Source organism: Eptatretus burgeri, chromosome 18 (assembly GCF_056783735.1).
Source record: "Eptatretus burgeri isolate ZD-2024b chromosome 18, Ebu_testis_v1, whole genome shotgun sequence".
NCBI lineage: Eukaryota > Metazoa > Chordata > Myxini > Myxiniformes > Myxinidae > Eptatretus > Eptatretus burgeri.
The window spans coordinates 22435078-22460499 of NC_140978.1; the positions used below are offsets into that span (position 1 = coordinate 22435078).

The 25422-nt window shown below is 48.3% G+C and overlaps 2 protein-coding genes across 7 annotated transcripts in view; one reads left to right on the forward strand and one right to left on the reverse strand.

Annotated features, from left to right (window-relative positions):
* FGD5 (FYVE, RhoGEF and PH domain containing 5) overlaps positions 1–25422 on the reverse strand; it is a 133669-nt gene that overhangs the window by 81812 nt on the left and 26435 nt on the right. For all 3 annotated transcript variants that reach the window (XM_085863842.1, XM_085863841.1, XM_085863843.1), the window contains exons 9-11: positions 25049–25205; positions 3695–3782; positions 309–362 (exon numbers count right to left, since the gene is read on the reverse strand). In XM_085863842.1, coding sequence (XP_085719968.1) covers positions 309–362; positions 3695–3782; positions 25049–25205 — 299 coding nt within the window. The remainder of the gene's footprint in view (positions 1–308; positions 363–3694; positions 3783–25048; positions 25206–25422) is intronic.
* The window catches only part of LOC147008723 (uncharacterized), a 66590-nt gene continuing 41227 nt past the window's right edge, over positions 60–25422 (forward strand). For 2 of the 4 annotated variants that reach the window (XR_015053229.1, XM_085863844.1), the window contains exons 1-3: positions 60–348; positions 440–542; positions 898–1066. The gene's annotated coding sequence lies outside the window, so the exon portion shown is untranslated. The remainder of the gene's footprint in view (positions 349–439; positions 543–897; positions 1067–25422) is intronic. The other 2 variants (XR_015053230.1, XM_085863846.1) reach the window with 1 other exon arrangement.

Consider the following 25422-nt stretch of genomic DNA (forward strand, 5'->3'; position numbering starts at 1 on the left):
CACGACGCTCAATGATGCCATCAAAAGCGAGTCTGAAGCCGAGAGCCCTGAAACAGAGAGGGGGGTGGAGCTTGGGTGCGATGACGACACAGTTGCCATGACGACCTGATCCCCAGACGAGAAGGAAAATTCCACGGTTGTCAAAGCGCCAACGAACCAGCCACGTTGCACGGACGACGTGACGCCCATGCACGAGTTTGTTAACGGCGATTCCGAGTGGAGAATTACAACGTGGAACGCATGAGGGGCTGATAATAATTAATAATAACATTTACAACTTCATGCGACACGTGATCCGGACAACGTACCTTGTGTGTCAGTGAAGTCAGAGCTCGAGTCTGGTGTCAGGTACCTCTGGTAATCTGTGTGGGATGTGAAAGATAATTACGAAGTAGAAGATACCAACAAACACTTACAAACAAAACCTTTATTCCGCTAGACGGGGAAACGTTGCGGTTTTATGGCAGAGCCGTCCACACTGGGGGGAGAAGTGTGACATTGCCGAGCTGGCCCCGAGCCGAACCCGAGCCGAACCCGAGCTGGTATTTTTCCGTCCTTCCACGATCAATTGTTTTCAGGATGGAATTTTTCATTTGTATTTTTGGACATGATTTCATCAGGCTTGGGCGATTTAAAAAAAAAAAAAAACACACACACACACACACACACACACACACACACACACACACACACACACACACACACACACACACACACACACACACACACACACACACATACACACATATACACACATACACACACAATATTTGCATACAATGCACTTTGTACTCACAAATAATCAACGAAGTGTGCACACACTCATGACGAGCTCCAGAAGAGCGAAACTACCATGTGGTGGTGGTGGTGGTGGTGGTGGTGTGTTGTTTTTTTAAGCTGAATAACCAGGTGTGCACTTGGATCTACGTCTACGATGGTATACACCATACAATGAAGACCGTTTGTACCAGACGAAGTGCCTAATGGTTCGACCGTCCTTCCCGAGTCTGGCAGGTCGGAGGTTCGAATCCCGACTGAGTCATACATACCAAAGACTTTTAAAATGGTACGTGCTGCTTCCTCGCTCGACGTCGGGCATTTGAAAATGACAAAGCAAGGACAAACAGCCATGGGTTGGTAACTATAGCGCAAACACAATTACCCTGATGACCTCCTCCATTGAACTTCCAACAATGGAACTCGCATATGTATTTGTTTATTTATTTACGAGTCGCATGCTGATACCAAGGGTCTTTGTGAGATCACACGGTTTGGTTTGAAATTTGTGCGTGCAAGGTGTCACGTGGGTCACGAGAGGTGGTGTGCGTTTCAGCTGTTTACGGTCTCACCAACCTTCCGTGTAAGGAGTGCGTTCACCTTCAGCCTTGTTTCATGTTCTACGTTTTATCAAGTGGAAATGGATAAAAACAATGCTAAACACCGTGTGAAACAAAGGAATGTTAAGGGCGTTATAAACCTTCATTGGAACAAGAAAGACTCCCAACAAAGTTTAAACAAATGGCTTGTGCGTGGAAACGTCAGCTTTACTTGACTGTGCTTCCCATGGTGGTTAGCATACCTTTGTTTCCTATTGTGGTTAGTATACCTTTGTTTCCTATTGTGGTTAGTATACCTTTGTTTCCTATTGTGTTTAGGATACCTTTGTTTCCTATTGTAGTTAGTATACCTTTCTTTCCTATTGTGGTTAGTATACCTTTGTTTCCTATTGTGGTTAGTATACCTTTGTTTCCTATTGTGGTTAGGATACCTTTGTTTCCTATTGTGGTTAGGATACCTTTGTTTCCTATTGTGTTTAGGATACCTTTGTTTCCTATTGTAGTAAGGATACCTTTCTTTCCTATTGTGGTTAGTATACCTTTGTTTTCTATTGTGGTAAGGATACCTTTGTTATCTCCCTTGTTTGGCATGCCTTTGCTTCCTGCTGTCGAAAGCAAACCTTTGCCCCCAAGGCAGGTAACACACCTTTCTCAATTTTCATGTGATAAATCTATCATCCGAAATGTCCACTGACACAGATCGGCACGAGGATAGACACAGTCTTCTCTCGACTCCAACCTGTTTAGAATGTGATTGCATTTGCAACACAGAAGCAACCGAGTAGTTGTGTGGAATCAGTTATACATAGTGGTTGTGTGGAAGCAGTTATACCCAGTATTGTGGAAGAGGTTATTCCCAGTAGTTGTGTGGAAGCAGTTATACCCAGTAGTGTGGAAGCAGTTATACCTAGTAGTATGGAAGAGGTTATTCCCAGTAGTTGTGTGGTAGCAGTCATACCGAGTAGTTGTGTGGAAGCGGTTATACCCAGTAGTTATGTGGAAGTGGTTATACCTAGTAGTTTTGTAGAGGAGGTTATACCCAGTAGTTGTGTGGAAGAGGTTATACCCAGTAGTCGTGTAGAAGAGGTTATACCCAGTGGTCTTGTAGAAGCGGTCCTACTCAGTGGTTGTGTAGAAGCGGTCATACACAGTAGTTATGTGGAAGTGGTTATACCTAGTAGTTGTGTGGAAGTGGTTATACCTAGTAGTTTTGTAGAGGAGGTTATACCCAGTAGTTGTGTGGAAGTGGTTATACCTAGTAGTTTTGTAGAGGAGGTTATACCCAGTAGTCGTGTAGAAGAGGTTATACCTAGTGGTCGTGTAGAAGCGGTCCTACTCAGTGGTTGTTTTAGAAGCGGTCATATACAGTAGCTGTGCGGACGGCTTGGTTTCCCAGGTATTTGTGAGAATGTAACCCAGGTGATTGTGCTGTGATGTATTTCGCGCTGATAGACAATTCCTAGTGCATACCCAGGTCAAAAAACCAGTAAAGACCAGTAGCTTACTGGTCAACTGGTACCAGTTGAAAACCAGTAGCCAACTGGTACCAGTAAAGCCAGTTGGTTTCTTACTGGTTTTAATATGGAAATTGGAATAGAGTGATATATTACCAGTTGAAATACATGTATTTAACTAACTGGTATCAACTGGGACCAGTACATTGTAACTGGTATCAACTGGGAGACCAGTACATTGTAACTGGTATCAACTGGGACCAGTACATTGTAACTGGTATCAACTGGGACCAGTACATTGCAACTGGTATCAACTGGAACCAGTAAGACTTTAACTGGTACAAATATGAGCTACTGGTTTTTTCAACTGGGAAATTGGAATTCTGACTGAATTTAACTGGTACCAGTTGAAACCAATAGAGACCAGTTTAAGACTAATTAGAACCAATAGAGACCAGTTGAAAATGTGTACTGGTTTTAACTGGTTTTTCGACCTGGGTACTCTTGAAAGAACCAATCTTTGTGACGCAATTTGTCTGGGAAGCCTTTTGGTCCGGGCCTTGTCACAGCCTGACTGTCAGGTTAATGCCATGACAATGTGTTGGTGTTGCTTTCAGTTTTATTGAAATTATTTTATTCCCATAATGTCTTGGGTGAGATTTTAATTCAATCCTTTAAATGTCTTTGAAAGTGCTGTGGATTGGAAGCCATTAAGAATGAACAATTGCAAAGTGTATTAAACTTCCACCAAACGACAAATTGGGTCGGGACAATTGCACAGGGTTAAAACAGCTGACTGTGTTCACATTTTGGATTGATGAGTTTAATTTCGATTAAACCAGAGAAATGTCCCGAAGGGTCATCGGGCAATATAATCCAAAATGGCCGGATGACAATTCTCACCTGTAAGGAGCCACTTGTATTGAGGTATTCTCTGGACGGGCTTCAGAAGGAAATGTTTGAGCGGTAAATTTCCACAGGCAGGGCTCATCTGCAGTAAAAAAAAAAAAAATAGAGCGAGCGTTTTACAATGCAGAACGTTGGTGGGACGTATAGATTACAGTAGATCTGAGAACCAGTGTGGACTCATTCATTACAGGCTCATCCTAACATTAACCAGAACCCTAACCCAAACCCAAACCCAAACCCAAACAGCACCGTGACAATCATGTTAAGGGAACGTGCGAGGCCAGAAATAAAAAAAAAAGGTTTCATCCGATAAATCCCCACATCCATCATTATAAATCATGAAAAATACGCCGGTAATGGTAATATTTACCATGAACCTGTCATCATTATTATTAACCAGCAGGGTTACCCGGCGTTGCCCGGGTGGGGAGGGTACTGAGAAGTGGGCCAGCAGAAGAAGCAGGAGAGCCAGCAGGGCTGAGAATGGGGCAGGCGGATCGGTGACAGGAGAAACGACGGGGTGGGGGTGGAGGGGGGGGGAAACTGTGTGGGAGCCAGGAGAGACAGGCCACCCATGGGGAAAAGGGGTTTTAATTAGCGTCTTCAAGGGTCTTTGAGGTCTTCAAACTCTTGTCTTTTGGGTCTTCTGGCTCTAAGGGGTCTTCAAAAGACTTAAGGGTCTTTGGGGTCTTCAAGAGTATTACGGATCATAACAGTCCTTAGGGTCCAAAGCGTCTTTGGGGTATTCAGGGTTTTAAAGTGTCTTAATTGTGTTTGGGGAATTCATTGGTCTTAAGGGTCTTATGGGTCTTTAAGGTCTTATCTCCGAAGCATGTATTCTAGTTCTCTCAAGCATGTAAAAAAAAACACAAAAATGGATAAAAAAAAACACACTTCGGACAATCCCTGGGTCAGACTTGGTCTGTATGCCAAATTTGGTTGTTGTCAGCCCAGGAGTCTTTGCAAAAAAACGCGAACAGACAGACAGACAGAGACAGACATCTGATGAATCATATTTATTAGATACATCTTTAGAGGACGGCGGCCATGGTGCGACGATTGCGAATAGGAGCGTACTGTACACCACTTACCGGAGCAATGGCTTTGGTTTACCGCAACACGAAAATGGTGAACGTATTATTTATTTAGTTAGGTTCCAATTGTGATTTCCGAATATGACCATTACCAGCGTATTTTTCATGATTTATCATTATGGATCAGTGAAAGTCAAAATTGTTTCATCCGTTTGCAGCACTTGGCTGCCAGATGCATAATTTCTGATGGTGCAGCTGTGATGCCTCTGTGGTTTAAAATGGCAGGACGGGAATAAGTGAGGCTTATCCTGGAAAGGCCTACGTGTCCCTATTCTTGAATAAAAATGAGGGACACGTCAAAAGACTTCTGTGACTCAATTGGTCAACTTCCCAACCCGGATCTCAACCAACGGTACTCCATCTCTTCTGGATTTGATTTTGACCAATTTCCCTGAAAATATCTGCTTTTCTTCTTCCACTCCAATTGGTTCTTCTGACCACGGGCTCTCTGGCTCTTATTAGAGAACCACCCCCATGCCGTCGAGTCTGGAATTTCACTCAGGCCGACTGGCAGAGACTTCAAAAGCAGCCATCAAACTTCTAGATTGGTCTCCCATCTCAACTTCCTCCAACATCAACTCGTCCTGGGAATTCTTTCAAAGAACCTTGCTCTCCCTCATGTACAGATTTATCCCATTTCGTCTTCAGTTGTCCTACCCTTCCTCCCACCCTTGGTTCACTGAAGCTTGTGGTGAGGCAGTTTTCCTGAAACAACTTGCCTTTGCCTCATGGAAAGCAAACCCAACTGAGGGTAATCTCAGTTCCTTCCAGAAAGCTCGGAACAAGTGTGTGTCTACCCTCAGGAGAGCCAGAAAACAAACATATTGTGACATCCACGGGACTTGAACAGTCCCGACAACGCAGAATGAGCCGAAACGATGGAGGCGGTTTATTTTTTATAACCCAAAGATGGCGGTTTTAATCGCTCTCCAGCAAACGGGACGAGGAAGGTGGCACGAGTCGCTTTTCACAGAGTTAATAATGTTTATATCTCTAACCAGAACGATAAGACTCGGCAAGAGGAGGGATCCGGGGCGATTCGACAGGAGGTGGTGTGGGTTCGGGCGTGGGGAAAACACAAACAATTCCAATGGATATACAAATCTCAAACCCTCGAAGGTGCCAGGTACACACACACACACAAAACGTAGCTCGTGGTGTCGACGTAACAGTCACTGGATTGGTGCCGGACGAGCTGGCGTTGCGCTCGTCAGGGGCAGGAGACACATTGCTGCTGAGGTTCCGTCAGCCCTTCCGCGCACAACCGCGGTTCCCGGCCTGTGAGCTCCAACCAGCCACCGTGGTACTGTTCCTGGTGGTGTCGACCTCCTGGTGTAGACCCAATTCCGCTCACAGCCGCCAGGGAGCCAGTTCTAGCACCGAGATGCGAGCAGGAGAGGGAGGCAGGTCCGCCCGCCGTTCAGTCCCGTACTCCGAGCCAGCAGAACTCCAGAGCCAACCGAGGTGAGGCGCGAGGCACGACGAATCGAGGAACGAACCAGCGCAAAGAGAGAGCGCGCTCAGAGACGAAATAGCCTCGACCAGACGCTTTCTTTTTATCACTCTTCCCGAACAGAATCTTTTTATACTTGAGTCCTCGTCACTTACAATCGAGCTCTTTTATTGGCCCTCTGCCATCGCCTTCCACCTATCGTGATCAAGGGGCGGAGCCATCCACAGCACTGTCCTGTTACGTCACGGCAAGCCTACAGGGAATACTAAAAGGGGATACGCATACACACTTACCATAACCCGTCTCCCGATCTAATTACGTGACAATTATCATTTCCCGCTTCAAGAAATGGACATTTACTAGACAACATATCACCGCTGAATTGCTACTTATTACATCAAGATCCTGGTACAACTTGAACAGCATGGCATACCTAATTAAGCATCCTAATTACCCTTTGAATGCATACCCCCCCCCCACCCCGAGACGTAACACTGCCCCCTCCTCTGGTACCGCAGCTCCTGCAAGGTATATCACAGGCGCTTCCGTACCAGCCTTAACACTTACTGACTCACACCTATTTAACCCAACGAAATAAAGTAGGAGGGGCAATGGGCAGCGAGCCACAGCTAACTTACCTATCCTGCTTAACGTACTACCCCCTTATGGCCTTATCCTCACTTAAACAATCATTCATCTTTTTTTTTTTAATTTTATCACATGAGAGCACTGAGCGAAGTTGCACTCCATCCTCTGGATCATCACTCCTGTCCAACACTCTTCCAGTGATCTGGGGAGGAGAAACAAAAGGTTCCACAAAAACACAACACATTCTTGTCAGGTCAGGTTCGATCTGTGACCTGCTACAGGTACCATGTAAACCTGTACTAACCTGTTCCATGGTCGGGTTGTCGGCGACTAAACCGTCTCCCCCACCAGGTTTTCTGGTGAGGAGGGTGTTTGGATATGGACACCCAGCAGGATTAAAAACAAAACCTGTCAAAGGGCGGAGGAGCTCCTTGTGAGCCAACGGCCATCCATATCTAGTGCCCAACTGTGTCTGCGGACGTCCTCCTGCAGTTGGGTTACTTCTTATTAGGAGGTTGGTGGCAGGATTTGCACTCCAGCCACCGTAAAACGCTTCATTCCGCAAAACGCAAAAACGCAAAAAAAATCTGAAAACCCACTCCGTGGGAGTACCTCCTGTGCAGCTTCCCTTCGCAGGGCAGCTCACCGGATGATGGGATTGGGGCAAAGCCTTCGGGACCCCCAATCTTTGATAGGAGGGAAACCACGGGGTAACATCCCTGGGTCAGATTGCGGGAGAGTGTGTCGGAGTGGTGCTGAGGTGTCGTCCACCAGACGGCGGTCTCCTTGGGTTAACCTGAGGCGGTCTCTTTGGGTGGGTGCCTGGAATGTCCTATCCTAAGGGAGGATGATCACCTGTCTCTGTTATCATCTGAGCTCAAGCGTTTGGACATCGGGATTGCAGCTCTCTCTGAGGTTCGGAGACCGGATTGCGGCGAGATAATGGTGGGTGGTTACACCTACTATTGGTCTGGTCGCTCTGATGGTTACCATACCCAAGGAGTTGCTGTAGCTGTGTCCAATAAGCTGACCCCAATGATAATTGAGGTAACACCGGTCAACGAGCGTATTATGAGATTAAGGATTCGTCACTCCTTAGGTGTAATTTCCCTGGTCTCTATTTATGCTCCGACTGAGGCGAGTGATCTTACCGTGAAGGATGCATTCTACGCCACACTCGAGTCTGTGGTTGATCAGTGCCCCAGACGAGATACACTTCTAGTCTTGGGGGATTTCAATGCATCGACTGGAACTGATAGGGATGGTTATGAGGTGTGTGTTGGTCCCCATGGGTCAGGAACTATGAACCAGAATAGCACTAAGTTCCTTGACTTTGCAAGAAGTCATGGACTTAGGGTGGCTGGTTCATGGTTTCAGCGCCCGCAAGCTCATCGCTGGACTTGGTATTCCAACGCTGGCGGTGTGGCAAAGGAGATTGACCATGTCCTCATTGACGGTCGTTGGAGGATGATCCAGAACTGCAGGGTCTACCGGAGTGCTCAGTTCCTCAATACTGACCACAGGCTTGTTGTAGCAACTCTAAAGCTGCACCTTAAATCCTGGAGAATGGTACCATCCCAGCCTAGGCTGGATGTTGCCAAGCTCAGGGATGAGAGAGTAGCTGAGGAGTTTGCGAACAGGCTGAGTGGACACTTGGGGGGTCTGGGTGCTTTGGGGGTCCTGAAGAGTTGTGGAGCACCTTCAAGACCACCGTCCTTGATGTTGCCGGTGGATGCCTTGGAGTTCACCGCAGGGCAAAGAAGAATTTTGTCTCTCAAGGGACACTGGATACCATTGACCAGAGTTGCAGGGCCAGGCTGAATGGCAGAGCTGAGCTGTTCAGGGAGCTGAGGCGTAAAACTGTACGTGCACTGAGGGTGGACAAGGAGGCCTATGTGCGAGGAATCTGTGAGGGGGTAGAGCATCACCTGTGGACAGGTGATTCTCGTCCCGCTTCAGGGGAATTCGCGCATTACGTTCATCCAAGCCCATCCCTCGGAGCACTGCAGTTCGAGCAGAGAGTGGTAGGCTCTTGACAGAGGAGTCTGAAGTGAAGGCCCGCTGGGCCGGTTACTTTGAGCGGTTGTACCAGGCTGATCCCCCAGCTGTCGAGTTGTCGTCAAGGGTGTTACAATCCCTGTTGCTGACCCTCGAATCAACTGTGGTCCACCATCGCTTGTGGAAACACGGGCTGCGGTGAACCAGTTGAAACGGGGCAAAGCTCCAGGGATCTGTGGCATCCATGCCGAACTTCTCAAGGCTGGTGGAAATGCTGCACTCGCGTCGTTGCATGCAGTTTTGTGCTCTGCCTGGAACACAGGCATCATCCCAACTGACTGGAAGAGGGGCCTTGTTGTCCCTCTCTGGAAAGGGAAGGGTGATCGCCAAGACTGCAACAACTACCGAGGGGTGACGCTGCTCTCAGTGCCAGGCAAGGTCTTTGCTCGGATAATTCTTGATAGGGTTCGCCACCATCTGCTTGAGCACCAGCGTCCAGAGCAGTCAGGCTTTACACCAAAGAGGTCAACGATTGACCGTATCCTTGCTCTTCGTGTCCTCACTGAACGCAGACGAGAGTTTCGGCAGGGGCTGCTTGCAGCCTATGTTGATCTCTGTAAGGCGTTCGATTCAGTGAATCGGGATGTCCTCTGGAGGATTCTTGGTCTTCGTGGGGTGCCACCGAAACTGATCGATCTGATGTCTGAACTCTACTCTGGTACTGAGAGTGCTGTGAAGTGTGGTGGTACCGCCTCTGACTTATTTCCAGTTGTTACTGGAGTTCGTCAGGGATGTGTACTTGCCCCCACACTTTTCAGCACTTGTATGGACTGGATTTTTGGGAGGATGTCGGAGAGATCAAGTTGCGGTGCATCGTTTGGCAATGTCAAGATCTCGGACCTTGATTTTGCAGATGATGCAGTCATCTTTGCGGAGACTTTAGACATCCTCTTGGGGGCCCTCGAGGTGCTGAATGAGGAGTCGGAGCCGTTGGGATTACGGATTTCTTGGGTCAAAACAAAGATCCAGGCTTTCGGTGACATCTTGGATGCTGCTGTCCTGTCTGTGTCTGTTTGTGGTGAGGATGTTGAGGTCGTGGATAGATTCACTTACCTTGGCAGTGATATTCATGTCTCCGCAGGTTGTGAGCCGGAGGTCAATAGACGTCTGGGTCGGGCCTGGGGAGTCATGGATTCACTGGATCATGGGGTGTGGCGCTGCCGGTACCTGTGCGGGAGGACGAAAGTCCGAGTCTTCAGGTCCTTGGTACTTCCAGTCTTGCTCTATGGGTGCGAGACTTGGACTTTGACCAAGGATCTGAGACGGAGACTTAATTCCTTTGGTACCAGGTCTCTTCGGAGAATCCTTGGCTATCGCTGGTCGGATTTTGTGTCCAACGAGCGGTTGCTGAGAGAGACTCGGATGAGATTTGTTACCTGCATAGTCCGTGAGCGTCAGCTGCGGCTGTATGGACATGTGGCTCGTTTTCCTGACGCTGATCCTGCTCACCAGATTCTCTCAGCGAGGGAGTCTCATGAGTGGAGGAGGCCAGTGGGCCGACCACGTGCCTCATGGTTGCAGCAGGTTGGCCATCATCTCAAGGAGATGGGGATGGGCCTGGCATCTGCCTGGGGGATGGCCAGACGGAGGCCCCCGGAGTACCGGCGGAAAGTGGACGCAGCGACGCGCTGTTCTGGCACATGCTCCCATACCTGACCTGACCTACTCTAAGCCTTAACGACACTATTCACGGGATATTTACACGCAACCGCGTCCCCCAGTGGATGCTAATAGACCCAGCGTTACCTGGGGAGCCAATTTTCAAATTTGCTTCACCCCAAAATTATGCGGACATCATGCCCTTGCTGCACATGTCAAGTTGTGCGGGATCGAGTGGGACTCATACATCTTCACAACACTCACACCATGGTCATCATCACATTTCTAGGTCATGGTCCCCATTTTAATGATTGCAGGCTGAATCCCGTCATGGCCGTGGGGTGGGTTACCACAAGATGATGGGGGCATCTCAGGTGCAACCATGCCCACAGGTAAGCTTTAGTCCAACCCGGACGTTTCTCCGCCCCGCTCCCTTTGATTCCCACCCCCCCCCCGGTAGCCATCAGCTCGAACCCCGTACAACACACTGGAAGGGGTCTCACTAGCTCCTCTGGCCTTCCTGGGTCGCCAATGTCCTACCCGTCTTGGTCGCCAACCAGACCCTCTCCCAGTTGCCTCCAGACACTGTCACCATCAGCCACCAGGGGTGAATCTCCTTGAAGGGGGTCGCAATTCCTGCGGACAAGCACATCATCCCCACCCACAAAACCCACATGACTCCCCCCACCCCATCGGCCTTACATGTGACACCTGCATTTCTAACACTTCACCGACCATGACCTTCCCTGTTACCACACCATGTCCACTAAAAAAAAAAAAATCAATGTGTGCACCATATAATTCACTTCTTAACTTGAAACAACTCACACAGCACTTCTCCTCACACGGTCCACGCACCAGCCATTGGACAGCCACTCGTGCCCGCTTTGTTACCAATTACCCACTGTCCCTATTGTCACTCTAAAACCCAGCAGAACTTACAAACCCATGCCAATTTTCCCACAATTCACTATTTTCACCAAAGGAGGGCACTTCGCCACAATCTGACCAGCCGAGCATGGCCCTGCATGCTCAGCTCGATCGAGCCTCGCCGACCCCCGAAATTGATCTCCGGACTCGATCTAGGTAAGGGCACCTCGGATAGACCTGGCGGTTCAGCAGGAGGATTCATCCTCTCCGAGTCTAAAAGTCTATTAGAGGGTCTCTCCATCGCCAGGTACCGGCAATATCGTTGCATGTGTCCTCTTCGCCCGCACCGGAAACAACTCCCCATAAAAGGCCACCATGGGTATCGGTGTAATGTCTCGTCCGGTTCCGGACCCCCTCGGCCATAATCGAATTGCTCTATTGGCTGGGCTGGACCCCGCCGCTGTGGCGCACCTACTGCCAAATTACCCCTTATCAAACTTGACAGTTTCTGGCAAATTTCCTGAAACATTTGGGTAATGCCAATTTCTCCCAGCCCCCCTCCCTGATCCCGAATCTCCGCCTGTCGGATCGTCACAGATGGCCTCTCGGGCACCCGACTCGGCCGACTCCACGAGGCCAGCCTGGCCGTGCACTCGGCCGCTCGGTGAACGGTGGGTGGATCCTGTAACTCCACTAGCGCTCGGACCTCAGGGTCTGAAAGAGCAGCTAAAAATTTCTCTCGTGCCAGTCTGTCCCACGCCTCCACTGTTAGGTCCCGATACGCGATCCTGACTGATTGGTAAATGTCCTGTGCCAGCTCCTGCACTGTCGCGCCTGACTTTAATCTGCAGTGCTGGAGCTGGGGCCCGCACCAGATCACAGTTTGCTGCGAACCCAAACCGACGGCTCAACGCCTCGCAAATGTGGGAGCTGGTCAACATCCCTCCGCGATCACGTTTAACACATCTGTGGCTGGTCCCCGCAACGTTGCCACCATATTCCCTATACGTTCCCACTCATTCCACCCGTTTAGTCGGGAAATGCACTCAAATTGCGTCAGAAAAGCTTCAAGGCTCCCTGACCCGTCAAAATTTACCAGGGGGATCACTTTCCCGGTGGCCTGATTCCCAGTTTCTCTCTTGTCCGAATCCAGCCCAGGGATCAAACACCCTGTGGCTGCGTATCCAATTTCGGAGCCCCCTGTGACCAAAGATGTTTTGTGGTGAGGGTCTCATGGGTCAATTTTGCCTCCTGTTCCAAACGTTGAATGGACCGATTCACCTCTTCCCGCAGGATCCTCTGGGCCCGCACAACCTCCTCCAAGGCTCCGTCGTGAGTTTGTAGCTGCTCCTCAACCAACCCGGACACTCTTCTTACAAAACACGGCTCTTCTCAGCCTTTATCCAAGTCTCCTTCTTGGCTCATAATTTTATCTTGTTCTTCCAAACGAGCCTCCAATCCTTTTACCTCCTCCGCCAAATTCATCCCTTGCTTCCTCAGCTCTCCCCACTCTTCTACTTGCAGCTGCATACGAGCATCCACACAGGCACGATGACGTTCCAGGCCTTCATCCACTTTATCAACCCAAATGTTCGTTGCATCAATTTTATCGACCAATGTTTTTCCGTTTATTTCCCCCCTCCAATGTAATTTCTACCTTTGTTTCCTCCAATCTATCCTCGAATTTCCTTTGTATTTCCCCCAATTTAACATCCACACACTCCTGCATCTCAGTTTTCATTTTCTCCATCTTTTCCCCCAATTCATCCCTCATTAAATCAATCCATGCACCCAACTGTACCCCCATTACCCCCAATTGATCTGTCATTGCACTCATTAAACTTTCCAACATTGTCTGGATCGACATTGCGCCGGTTTCCGGCGCTGCCGGCCCCGTTACGGGCGATGAAGCACGGTCCACGCTCGGAATGGGGGAGGTACCGATCCTACCCCCGTCTCTCCCTTCTTCCCCCGACTCGCTGCCCGACACGTGGCCTTCCTCCTCCAACATCCGCACATCCGCCATGGTGCAGAAGTCCCGTTTGCCGCCAATTAAATTTAATTTGAAAACTCCCGCCAAAATTTTCCCGCGCTCGCGCGCATTTCTGTAGTAATGTTATATTCCAATTCGTGGCGAGATTTTAATCCTGGTATACTCTCCCGATACCAAATATAATTTAGAGGGGTTCGAACATCCAACACCCTGACACCAATGTGACGTCCATGGGACTTGAACAGTCCCGCCAACGTAGAATGAGCCGAAACGATGGAGGCGGTTTATTTTTTATAACCCAAAGATGGCGGTTTTAATCGCTCGACAGCAAACGGGACGAGGAAGGTGGCACGAGTCGCTTTTCACTGAGTTAATAATGTTTATTTCTCTAACCAGAAATAATAATAAGACTCGGCAAGAAGAGGGATCCGGGGCGATTCGACGGGATGGTGGTGTGGGTTCGGGCTTGGGGAAAACACAAACAATTCCAATGAATATACAAATCTCAAACCCCCTAAGGCGCCAGATACACGCACGCACGCACGCACGCACGCACACACACACACACACACACACACACACACACACACACACACACACACACACACACACACACACACACACACACAACGTAGCTGGTGATCAGGTTTGCCCGTGGTGTCGACGTAACAGTCACTGGATTGGTGCCGGACGAGCTGGCGTTGCGCTCATCAGGGGCAGGAGACACCGTGGTGCCGAGGTTCCGTCAGCCCTTCCGCACAGAACCGCGGTTCCCGGCCTGTGAGCTCCAACCAGCCACCGTGGTGCTGTTCCTGGTGGTGTCGACCTCCTGGTGTAGGCCCAAGACCGCTCACAGCTGCCAGGGAGCCAGTTCTGGCACCAAGATGCGAGCAGGAGAGGGAGGCAGGTCCGCCCACCGTTCGGTCCCGTACTCCGAGCCAGCAGAACTCGAGAGCCAACCGAGGTGAGGCACGAGGCACAGCAAGGCCACGAGACATGACGAATCCAGGAACGAGAGAGCACGCTCCGAGACAAACAGCCTCGACCAGACGCTTTCTTTTCATCACTCTTCCTCCTCTTCTTTTCCCGAACAGAACCTTTTTTTTCTCGAGTCCTCATCACTTCCAATCGAGCCCTTTTATTGACCCTCCGCCGTCGCCTTCCGCCAATCGTGATCAAGGGGCGGAGCCATCCGCAGCACTGTCCTGTTATGTCATGGCAAGCCTACAGGGAATACTAAAAGGGGATACGCATACACACTTACCCTAACCCGTCTCCCTAACTCATTACGTGACAATTATCATTTCCCCCTTAAAGAAATGGACTTTTACTAGACAACTTATCACCACTGAATTGCTACTTATTACATCTAGATCCTGGTACAACTCGAACAGCATGGCATACCTAATTAAACATCCTAATTACCCTTTTAATGCATACTCCCCCCCCCCTCAGACATAACAATATTTCCAAGCTCAAGTCTGAACTTTGAAACTCCCTCCTCCAAATACTGGTGGCGTCAAATCAAATCTGTTTCTGGTGTATGCTCCCCCTCCATCCCCTCCCTTACCTCAAATGGCCACACTGCTGATACCGCACGTGAAAAGGCTGAATGTCTGAACTCGGTGTTTGCATCGAAATCTTGTGTCCGAAACCCATCACTTTCTGTACCCACCTTACCCAGTCGCACCCAACTGTCCCTGGACTCTGTGTCCTCTTCTTCTGACAAGGTGGAGAGCTTGCTGTCAAACCTCGACTCAGATTCTGCAACCGGTCCAGACGCCATCAGCCCACGTATCCTACAAACCTGCTCCTCTGTTCTTGCTCACCCTCTCTCTGTTCTATTCACCCTCTCATTTGCTCAAGGTCATCCGCCATCTACTTGGAAATCAGCAAACATCACCACCCTGCATAAAAGGTGCAAAAACACATTCCTGCAACTACAAACCAATTCTTCTTGCATATGGCAGCTTAGCTGCAAGGGTAGCTATCATTTCTTGGAAGCATGACTGTGTTGCTGATGCAGTGTGCCTCTACCAGTACACACTGGTACTCATTTCGCCAACCTCGGAAGGATGACAGGCTGAGTCAACCCCCTGGTGTATTAATTCAGCGGTAAATGGGGCTTGAACTCAGGACCCTTGGGTGCCAAGCTACCACCCGAACTAGTAAGCCAACACCAGGCTCACAGACTAATCAGCGTTCTCTCAATTATCAGCAAGGTTATGGAATCCATCATCACTTCAGACATTAAATCCTTTCTCTTCTCCAATGGCTTGATTTCCAATCATCAATTTGGTTTCAGACCAGGTCACTCTCCCCTGGATATGCTGCTCCTGCTATCCCAACAATGGATGGAGGTACTCAATGCCAGACATGAAATCAGAGACATATTCTCAGACATATCACGTGCTTTTGACATGGTCTGGCACTCTGCCCTGCTCACCAAACTCTCTTGCTATGGTATCCAAGGTCATCTCCAGTCATGGCTCACAGACTTCCTCCCCTGTCGCAGCCAATGTGTTGCCCTAAATGGAGTTCTTTCATCCCCTCTTCCTTTCCAGGCTGGAGTTCCTCAAGGTAGCGTTCTGGGCCCTGTTCTTTTTCTGTTTTTCATCAAAGATCTCTCCGACTCTCAGGGGAATCCTCTTTATCTCTTTTCTGATGACTCCCACCCTCTGCAGTATCATCTGTCATCCCTCAGACTGGCAAGCGGCAGCTTCTTTGCTCTCTGTATATCTGCATAAACTCACAAACTCGTCCAACACGTGGAACATGTCTTTCAATCTTGACAAATCTCACACTCTCACTATGTCTTTCTGAAAGGACCGTTTGGAACATCATGATAGGTAGCACTGTCATTGAACACCACATGAATATCGTCAGATTTGCGTGGATGGAATGCAGCAAAATGAGGAAGGTACCATCATAGACGTTTTGCCTCTGTTGCTGGTTCAAGAGGCTCAGCAAGTCATTTAGAAAAGAGTTTAAACATGAAGTCTACATACTGCTGTTTAAAAGCTGGTTTCTTATCCAGAAGCTTGCAAAGGGACTATGAGTGGTTGATTGCAAGGGGTCAATCATCTGGAAGTTTTACATCTTCTCTGAAGGGTAACGGAGCCACCCAATTGCCATTGTCATTCCTGATGAATCCATCCTCTATGGTCGTGAGAAAATGGTTGTCTTCTATGGAGTGACCTGGCTTGTCATTGTTCCTTGTTCACTTAAAGATGTCACTGTCGACCCCGTCGCCGTAAGCTCTATGGTTGCAGGGTTTCCCGAAGTGTTGACCTGAAGGTACGTGACAATGTGGCAGGATTACGTCTTTGATGGTGACGTGATTGGGGTATGGCAAGCAGACTAATGGTCTTCCATTGTCGAGAATGTGGGTATCATAGGCCTCCACTCGCTCAGGGGTATGGACGATGTTCAGACATACATAAGCAATGATCACCCATCAATGGTCCATATGCTGTGCCCATGGAGAATTAGGTGTTCCATTCCAAGTTGCTCTGACCTTAAGCAGCTGAGGAGAATGTCGTCCAATAAAAAGCAAGGTAGACACTTCTGGGTCAGGTTCGGGAAACATTTCAGTAATAGGACGTCCACTGATGAGCCAAAAGATTATGACCACTGATAGGTAAAGTGAATAACATTGATTATCTTGTTACAATGGCACCTGCCAAGGGGTGGGATATAATAGACAGGAAGTAAACAGTCAGTTCTTGAAGTTGATGTGTTGGATGCATAAGAAATGGGCAGGAGTTAAGACCTGAGCGAATTTGACAAGAACCAAATTGTTTTGGCCAGACAACTGGGTCAGAGCATCTTTGAAATGGCAAGGCTTGTGGGGTGCTCCCGGTCAGCAGTGGTGAGTACCTACCGGCAGTGGTCCGAGGAGGGACAAAACACAAACCAGCGACAGGGTGTTGGGCGCCCAAGGCTCATCGATGCACAAGGGCAACGAAGGCTATCCTGTCTGGTCTGAACCGACAGAAGGTCTACTGTGGCACAAGTCACAGAAAATTTTAATGGTGGTCACAGGAGGAATGTGTCACAATCCAGAGTGCATCACATCTTGCTGTGTATGGGGCTGCGTATCCGCAGACCGGTCAGAGTGCCCATGATGACCCCTATCCACCATCGAAAGTGCCTACAATGGGCACGTGAGCATCGGAACTGGACCTTGGAGCAGTGGAAGAAGGTCGCCTGGTCCGATGAGTCCCGTTTCCTTTTAGATCACAAGGATGGCCGTGTACGTGTATGTGTACCTGGGGAAGTGACGGCACCAAGATGCACTGTGGGAAGAGGACAAGCCGGTGGAGGGAGGGTGATGCTGTGGGCAATGTGCTGCTGGGAAACCCCGAGTCGGGCCATTCATTTGGAAGTCAATTTGTCACGTGTCACCCACCTAAACATCGTTACAGACCAGGTACACCCCTTCATGGCAATGGTATTCCCTGATGGCAGTGGCCTCTTTCAGCAGGATAATGCACCCTGCCACACCGCACACATTGTTCGGGAATGGTTTGAGGAACATGATGACATGTTCACAGTGTTGCCCTGGCCTCCAAATTCTCCAGATCTCAATCCGATTGAGCATCTGTGAGATGTGCTGGACTGACAAGTCTGATCCATGGCGGCTCCACCTTGCAACTTATAGGACTTGAAGGATCTGCTGCTAATGTTTTGGTGCCAGATACCACAGGACACCTTCAGGGGTCTTGTAGAGTACATGCCTTGGCGGGTCGGCACTATTTTGGCGGCACATGGAGGACCAACAGCATATTAGGTAGGTGGTCATAATGGTTTGGCTCATCAGTGTATATGTGAGTGGAACCCTGTGACCTCCATTGTTGGAATCTCCGAGGAGTTACAAGGAATAGCATTATACTTGGTGAGCTCCGGGAGCGTCAAGTAGACAAATCCATCGAAAGATTCGATGACGAGATTCTTGACACGCCTACCAATGGTTGCCATCGTTCCAAAGCAGGCCTTGAGTTCATAGGAGACTAGATTAATGGGATGTTGAAGTCGTCATAGAGTTCCCTGCAGCCCAGAGACCGATTTGTCTGGTCATCCAACATAGTATAAGTTTTCAGAAAGTGTTCAGGATTACCAGTGATGAATACCTTCACAAGACAGATTTTGGAACAAGACCTTCCTCTGGATCCACGACTACTGCAAATGTCCGTACACCTGTTAATCACCGAGGGTCACTCCTCACCATGCTTTCGAAGCCCAACACTCTTTCATGGTTTGAAGAGTCCCTGATAAATTGCCTTCCTGCCAGTCTGTCGAGGGTAGCACAACTGGCATCATGAAGTGCTGAGCAATGACGGGTGCTGGTGCAGTGAGAACAATGCAATTTTACTTAACACTCCTTGTCTGAATGAATGACTGAATGTCTGAAGTTGACAGAGCGCATCTGGTCCATATTTTCCATTGGTTAAGAAGGCTGTGTCTGGATTGCAATGCTTTTGCTTTGAATGATCTGCAATGTGCAAGATGATGTTTGGTCCTGTGAATGTGGCAGAATTGTTGCGGATCTTCCATTCGACGATGAGTGTGCTGATTTTCAGAAGGTGACACGACTGCTGCGGTCGACAGCTCGACAATCCGTGGCAGCAATTCACCCGTGACTTTGGTCTTGCTTACTCTAACCCTTGGGCGAGTGTCACGGGTGAAGGCAGACATTTTGTTCTTCATCGTGAGTGTAGCTTTCACCTTAGGAGCTGAAGACCATGAGCAGTCATAACATCTCGAGGAAATCATCAGACTGAGGTCATTTTGAATCTTTGCATTGGGCTGAATGAAGGATGCAAGCATCGAAAATGGCAGAAATGTGACATTGTGGGTTTCTTTATAGTTGAAGACCTCCATCCTCCAATGATCCACGAGGTCAGGTGGAAGCTTCACATTGATTGGTTTGAGGAACAAAGATATATCCAAAGCTACAAGTCTGGGAAGGGAACCATCGTTTTTGGCACCTCCATTTCCTCGATCTGCGTCAGAGTGGCGACCCGTCCAGGATTGTACCCAATAGCCAAGGAGACTGCTTAGGCAGCACCAATGCTCTGCACAGAGTATGGTCCCAATGGATGGATGGATTTCCTCGATGGTGTCGTGAAACTTCTGCAAAGTTTTGCAGTCATGAGGAGAGACTTGAGGCAAAAGTTCCGGCTTGTTTAGCAATGATTGTGTAACTGCTTCATCACTGGCCAAATCTTTCATGAAGGCAATTCCAGACCTGCTCCAAGCCGACATCAGGGTCAGCAATGTAGACTCGGTTAAGACGCTCGACGAGTGCTTTGGATTCGGCATTGTCAGCCATATATCGAACCGTAAGGTTAAGCTGTTTATCGGATGCCAGCGGTACTCCTCTGATCATGTTTTGGAAGGCCATACGCCATACCCTGAATTTCTCAGGCACAGAAATTCGATTTGAAACGAAGTCATCAAACACAGTCATTATCGTCAAACATAGAAATTATATTTCAAACAAAGTCTCAATGAGACAAATAGTTTGCACAGTCGTGCATGGCAGGAATCACTGTTGGCATGATTGATGGCTTCACTTCTCAACCAAATAGTAAATGGCTAGACACTGATAATGTTGTTGCCAGATGTGTGTTGTATGTCCTCACATCATATGCAGGTACAGCATGGGTGTACAAAGGATTTGGTGAGAAATAACCCCATCGATTGGTTGTCGGTTGCAATCGCACTGGATGGCGATGTAAGGTCAGTATACATGGTGGGATACCGAGCGGTCGGTCGTAACCGAAGCCGGGTTTGTGAGCCACGAGCTCATAACAGGGCATGTTAACACTGTGGGGGTCGATGTGCATCTGTGACAAGTAGCATTGGAGGATGATAACACGAAGGTTTTGTAGAAGGCATTAGTTGGTGTCTGTTAAGTTTTGTACGATAGCCCAGAAGCTGGCATTGTGTTATACTGAGCAGACAGAACTTGCCTGTTGGACATGTTTAATGTTGATGAGTTCTCCATGGATGCTAGTGCTGCAGCATGAGCCACTGGTGAAAGGGGGTCTGAGTGAAATAACTATGGTTTGAGCTGACGTAGTTGAGTCAGCACGTAACCAGTACCCGGTGGGATGGCGGCGAAGACGTGGCATCCCTGGACAACAGCATTCCCCCCTTCTCCGCAGGTGTAGGTAATCCAGCTGCCGAAATATTATCGAATCCACCCCAACACAGAGCGTCAGACATCACTTCCAAACGGGCTTTAGCCACAGCAGCCTCTTCTTCCTGCTTCAGCTGCTCGAGAGCACTCTGTTGCTGCATCCGTTGCTGCTCGAGACCGCTCCGGGTTGCTGCTCGAGACCGCTCCCCGTTGTTGCTCGAGACCTCTCCGCATTACTGCTTGAGACCATTCTCCATTGCTGCTCGAGACCGCTCCACGTTGCTGCTCGAGACCACTCACCATTACTGTGTGAGACTCGCTCCCCGAAACTGCTCGGGACGGCTCCCCGTTGCTGCTCGAGACCACTCCCCATTGCTGCTCAAGACTGCTCCCAGTTGCTGCTCAAGACTGCTCCCAGTTGCTGCTCGAGACCACTCCCCGTTGCTGCTCGAGACCGCTCCCCGTTGTTGCTCGAGACCGCTCCCCATTACTGCTTGAGACCATTCTCCATTGCTGCTCGAGACCGCTCCATGTTGCTGCTCGAGACCACTCACCATTACTGTGTGAGACTCGCTCCCCGAAACTGCTCGAGACGGCTCCCCGTTGCTGCTCGAGACCACTCCCCGTTGCTGCTCGAGACCACTCCCCGTTGCTGCTCAAGACTGCTCCCAGTTGCTGTTCGAGACTGCTTCGCATTGCTGCTCGAGACCACTCCCCGTTGCTGCTCGAGACTGCTCGCCTTTGCTGTTTGAGACCGCTCCCCGCTGCTGATCGAGACTGCTCCTTGTTGCTGCTCAGACCGCTCCCCGTTGCTGATTGAGACCGCTCCCCGTTGCTGATCGAGACTGCTCCCCGTTGCTGATCGAGATCGCTCCCCGTTGCTGCTCAAGACCGCTCCCTGTTGCTGCTCAAGACCGCTCCCCGTTGCTGATCGAGACTGCTCCCCATTGCTGCTCAAGACCGCTCCCAGTTGCTGATCGAGACCGCTCCCTGTTGCTGATCTAGACCGCTCCCCATTGCTGATCGAGACCCCTCCCCTTTGCTGCAAAGGCATCAATCGTTGCTGCATCTGTTGCTGTTGGAGTAGCAATTGAGCTTCATCTGATTTGCATCCCATGGCTGGCAACTCTGACAGAGAGAGGCCTTGGCTGCTTTTCTTTGGCCTTCAACAAGAATAAGGACCTTAAAGAGTTGCACAAACTAGCGACAGACCACATGTGAAGCGAGCTCAACATGGCAGCTCTCGACAAACCACCAGAGCCAGCAACATACCGTGTATGAAGTGAGCTTGACATGCCCGCTCTCCTCCCGGCTGCGAGACTTGTGTGAAATTAGGTTTTTACTATCCTGGAAAGGTCGACGTGTCCCGATGCTTGAATACGAATGCTCCAGGCAGTTTAATCAACACTTGCAGTGTTTCAAAACACCTTTTCTTAATTTTTAAACTACTACAAATGCGTCATTAAAAACCGTGCTTTTTACAGATACGTGCACACGTCCCGCATAAATATGCATGAGGCAAAACATGAGCGGAACATGAATACATGTTTTACATTCAAACTTGGTTACATCATAAGGCTTATTCCCGAAGCAGCATTCGTTGGTGGATGTTGAACATCCCACGGTGTACTTTGCGAAGAGTTGACGAGTTAACACCGGCACCATTAACAAATTCCAAATTCCTGCCCTAACGAGGAGAGGGTATTGCGTCAGCGGCACATCCACACCCTCAGCCATTGATGCTACCCCACCGCCTTGTGTTGCATATGAACGAAGAAGAAGATTCCCAAACCCAGACAAGTTGAGCATGCTCCTTCTGAGCCATCGTTCCAGCCCTAAAAAGTTGTTAAAAAAAAAAACAGCTGAAATTATGTTTTGAAAAAAATAACAGTTAAATCAAGAGGTGTGTTTCTTTTTTCTATTTTGTATGCAGCACATGGCTATCTATGAATGGCATCCTTTTCTGGAAGCATGGCTGTCGCACTGTATCGCTGATGCAGTGCCCCCTATAGGTTAGAGTAGGAATATGGGATTTGGTTAGGGTGCCGATAAGAGGTTGTCAAATCTTTGCAAAGGACGTTATGGGATAACCCTGTCTGTGAAACACCGGGATGACAGTTTATACCTGGGTCAAGATAGCTCAGAGGCAAGTGTGTGTGCCTCAAAGCCATCCTTCCAGCCCAAAGGTGATTTTTATCTTGTTAAAATGGTCAACAAGCTTCTTCAATAAGTGCATAGTGCATAATATGAATACGATCAGTTGAAGTCAAATCCATCAGTTATACCTCCAATCATCAGGTAGTATACCTGCATTGATAAGGTACCGTACCTCCGTACCTCCACTCATCGGGTGTACGTACCTGCACTTTTTAAAATGTATTTTTCAACCTTATGAATCAAACTTTCAATTTGGTTTTCACAGTATGCACTCGTTTTCACCGAAGGTGGATGGAGGTTATGTTTTCAGCCATGTGTGTCTGTTTGTTTGTGTTAGTGAAATCTCAAAATCAAAACGTTATGGACGGATTTGAACGAAACTTGCTGGATGAATTGGTTAGGTGACAATAACAAGCCGATTAAATTTTAGTTCGGGTCCGAATCCAGATCCGGTCTATCGGTGGGATACAAAACCTGAACGAATCAGCTTGGTGGAGGTATGTACGATACTGAATGCCCTTCTAGTTTGACCTTTGTTCTCCAAAAGGGATCTAACAACAGTCCATTAAGAAGGATTACGGGACCGGTTATGCCAAATGCTATTATAAGACAAACTGCATTTGAATGTGACAAGCTAACGAGTGACAGTTTGACGAGAACAAACAACTCAATGTCATTGGTTACACATACCTGACAAACTAATTGTTTGGGCATGTACAGTGAGAAGGTTGGAGCTGTTTAATCCAGCGGTTAAGTGGACTTAAAGGAGGTGCCATGAGATACACCAGCAACCCCAATCCCTCCCGTACTCCAGGTTGATGGAACAGTGGAAGAAGAAGTGGTGGTAGGGGAGGGTTCCGGCTCGATAGCAGACAATGCATCCGACACAACCCCGAATGAGTGGGTTTGAATAACAGTATTTCGATGACTTCAAGGTGCCCAGTGGCAACATGACATTGCAGAGGGATCCAAAAGCCCCTTGATAACATGAGCACAAGTGTTAAAATATATAGGGCATCAATGTAGCTATGTGTGAAGGACACAACGAATCGGGTCAGTTAAGGGGGTTAGATTTCAGCGTGTGTGTGTGTGTGTGTGTGTGTGTGTGTGTGTGTGTGTGTGTGTGTGTGTGTGTGTGTGTGTGTGTGTGTGTGTGTGTGTGTGTGTGTGTGTGTGTGTGTGTGTGTGTGACGGTGTCTCGTTTGTCAAGAGAGAGGAGCATGTTCGAGTCGAGTTCACTGCATTCCTATGTCCACATTTTCATCGGTTGGTTGTTACATTATAATCATGACTAAACCAGACAAACAGATGGTCAAGCATAAAGTGAGTGTGACAGTTCAGCATCTTCGTTTTATCCCACATATGTACCGTCCTCCATGTGGGAATTACCTTGGAGAGATTCCATGTACGTATTGTAACATTAGACTCGTGAATAATCCCACTTTACACCATGAGCTATATTTCATTAACGCTGAAAGCCTATGGTGGTCGTGCAGACACCCAGGAACCCCCCCCCCCCACCCTTTCCAGAGCAAATGGCACTGGTTAAAAGATAGGTGTAATAGGCAGTGCCGGATTAAGCCTCGGCTGGCCCTAAGGCACATTTTGAAATTTTAGAGAATGGCCTGAAAAATTTAAATTGGATCTTGAGCTCATGGAAATGGACCCCAGACAAAAAAATGAACTGATTCAAGAACAAAATATTTAATACAAAAAAAAGACAAATATTTAATGTGAAAATAATTTTTAGCCCAAATTTTTGGCTGCTCTAAGGCACATGCCTTGTGTGCCTAATGGTTAATCCAGCACTGGTAATAGGTATTGACTAACTACACTTCCAATTACAGTAACCAATTAGTTTGTTTTTGTGATACACAGAACCCTGGTACATCTCCTGGTGTAGGGATATCCTATGTCACCCTACGACATAAAACAAGTTAGTTTTATACGTTGAATGGTTTGGGAAAAAAAAAACTCTGAAAAACTACAGGTGGGATGGACGGACAGATGGACAGCAAACCTATAGTCCCCTTCAGTGAAACCAGTAGGACTGATAAGGTAATTCCCTGTACGTCTGATAGTTATGGAGTAGAAAACGGCTTGGCCGATCTCCACCAAGTTTTGTACGTGTGCTCGGGGTACCAAAAGTCAAGTCATGGGTACAAAATACCACCTCACCCACTTCCCGTGAACGAGGGGATATGAGATGCAATTTTTGCCTGTACATGCGGAATCGTGGAAGTGGTTTAACCACTGATCCCTGCCTGATGGAGGGGTCACTGGCGCCATATTTCGCTCCTGGAGGGAATGGGTATTACTCGTGCTTAAAATACAAGCATAAATGAGTGCTTCCAATTTGTTCCATGTGCTGCGTGAAAAGAGTTTGCACCTCAAACTCCCGCACAAGGGCAGCGAATCGAGGGCAGGAGCGGCACATGTCGTCGAGGAGAGCCATGTTCCTGTCAAACTCCCGCACGTACGCAGAATAGAGCTTCAAGTAGGGCCCCTTGCTCACAATCACGTCCGCAATTTTATGCTCAGTATGCCTGCAAAACAGAAATCCCATTATTAAAGTAATTTGAGCGATCAAGCAATAAATGTGTTCATACATATACATATACATATACATATACATATATATATATATATATATATATATATATATATATATATATATATATATATATATATATACATACATACATAGGCTGAGTGCATGTTAGCAATTGTCCATTCCTGCAAATTATTCAGCAACTAAAACTT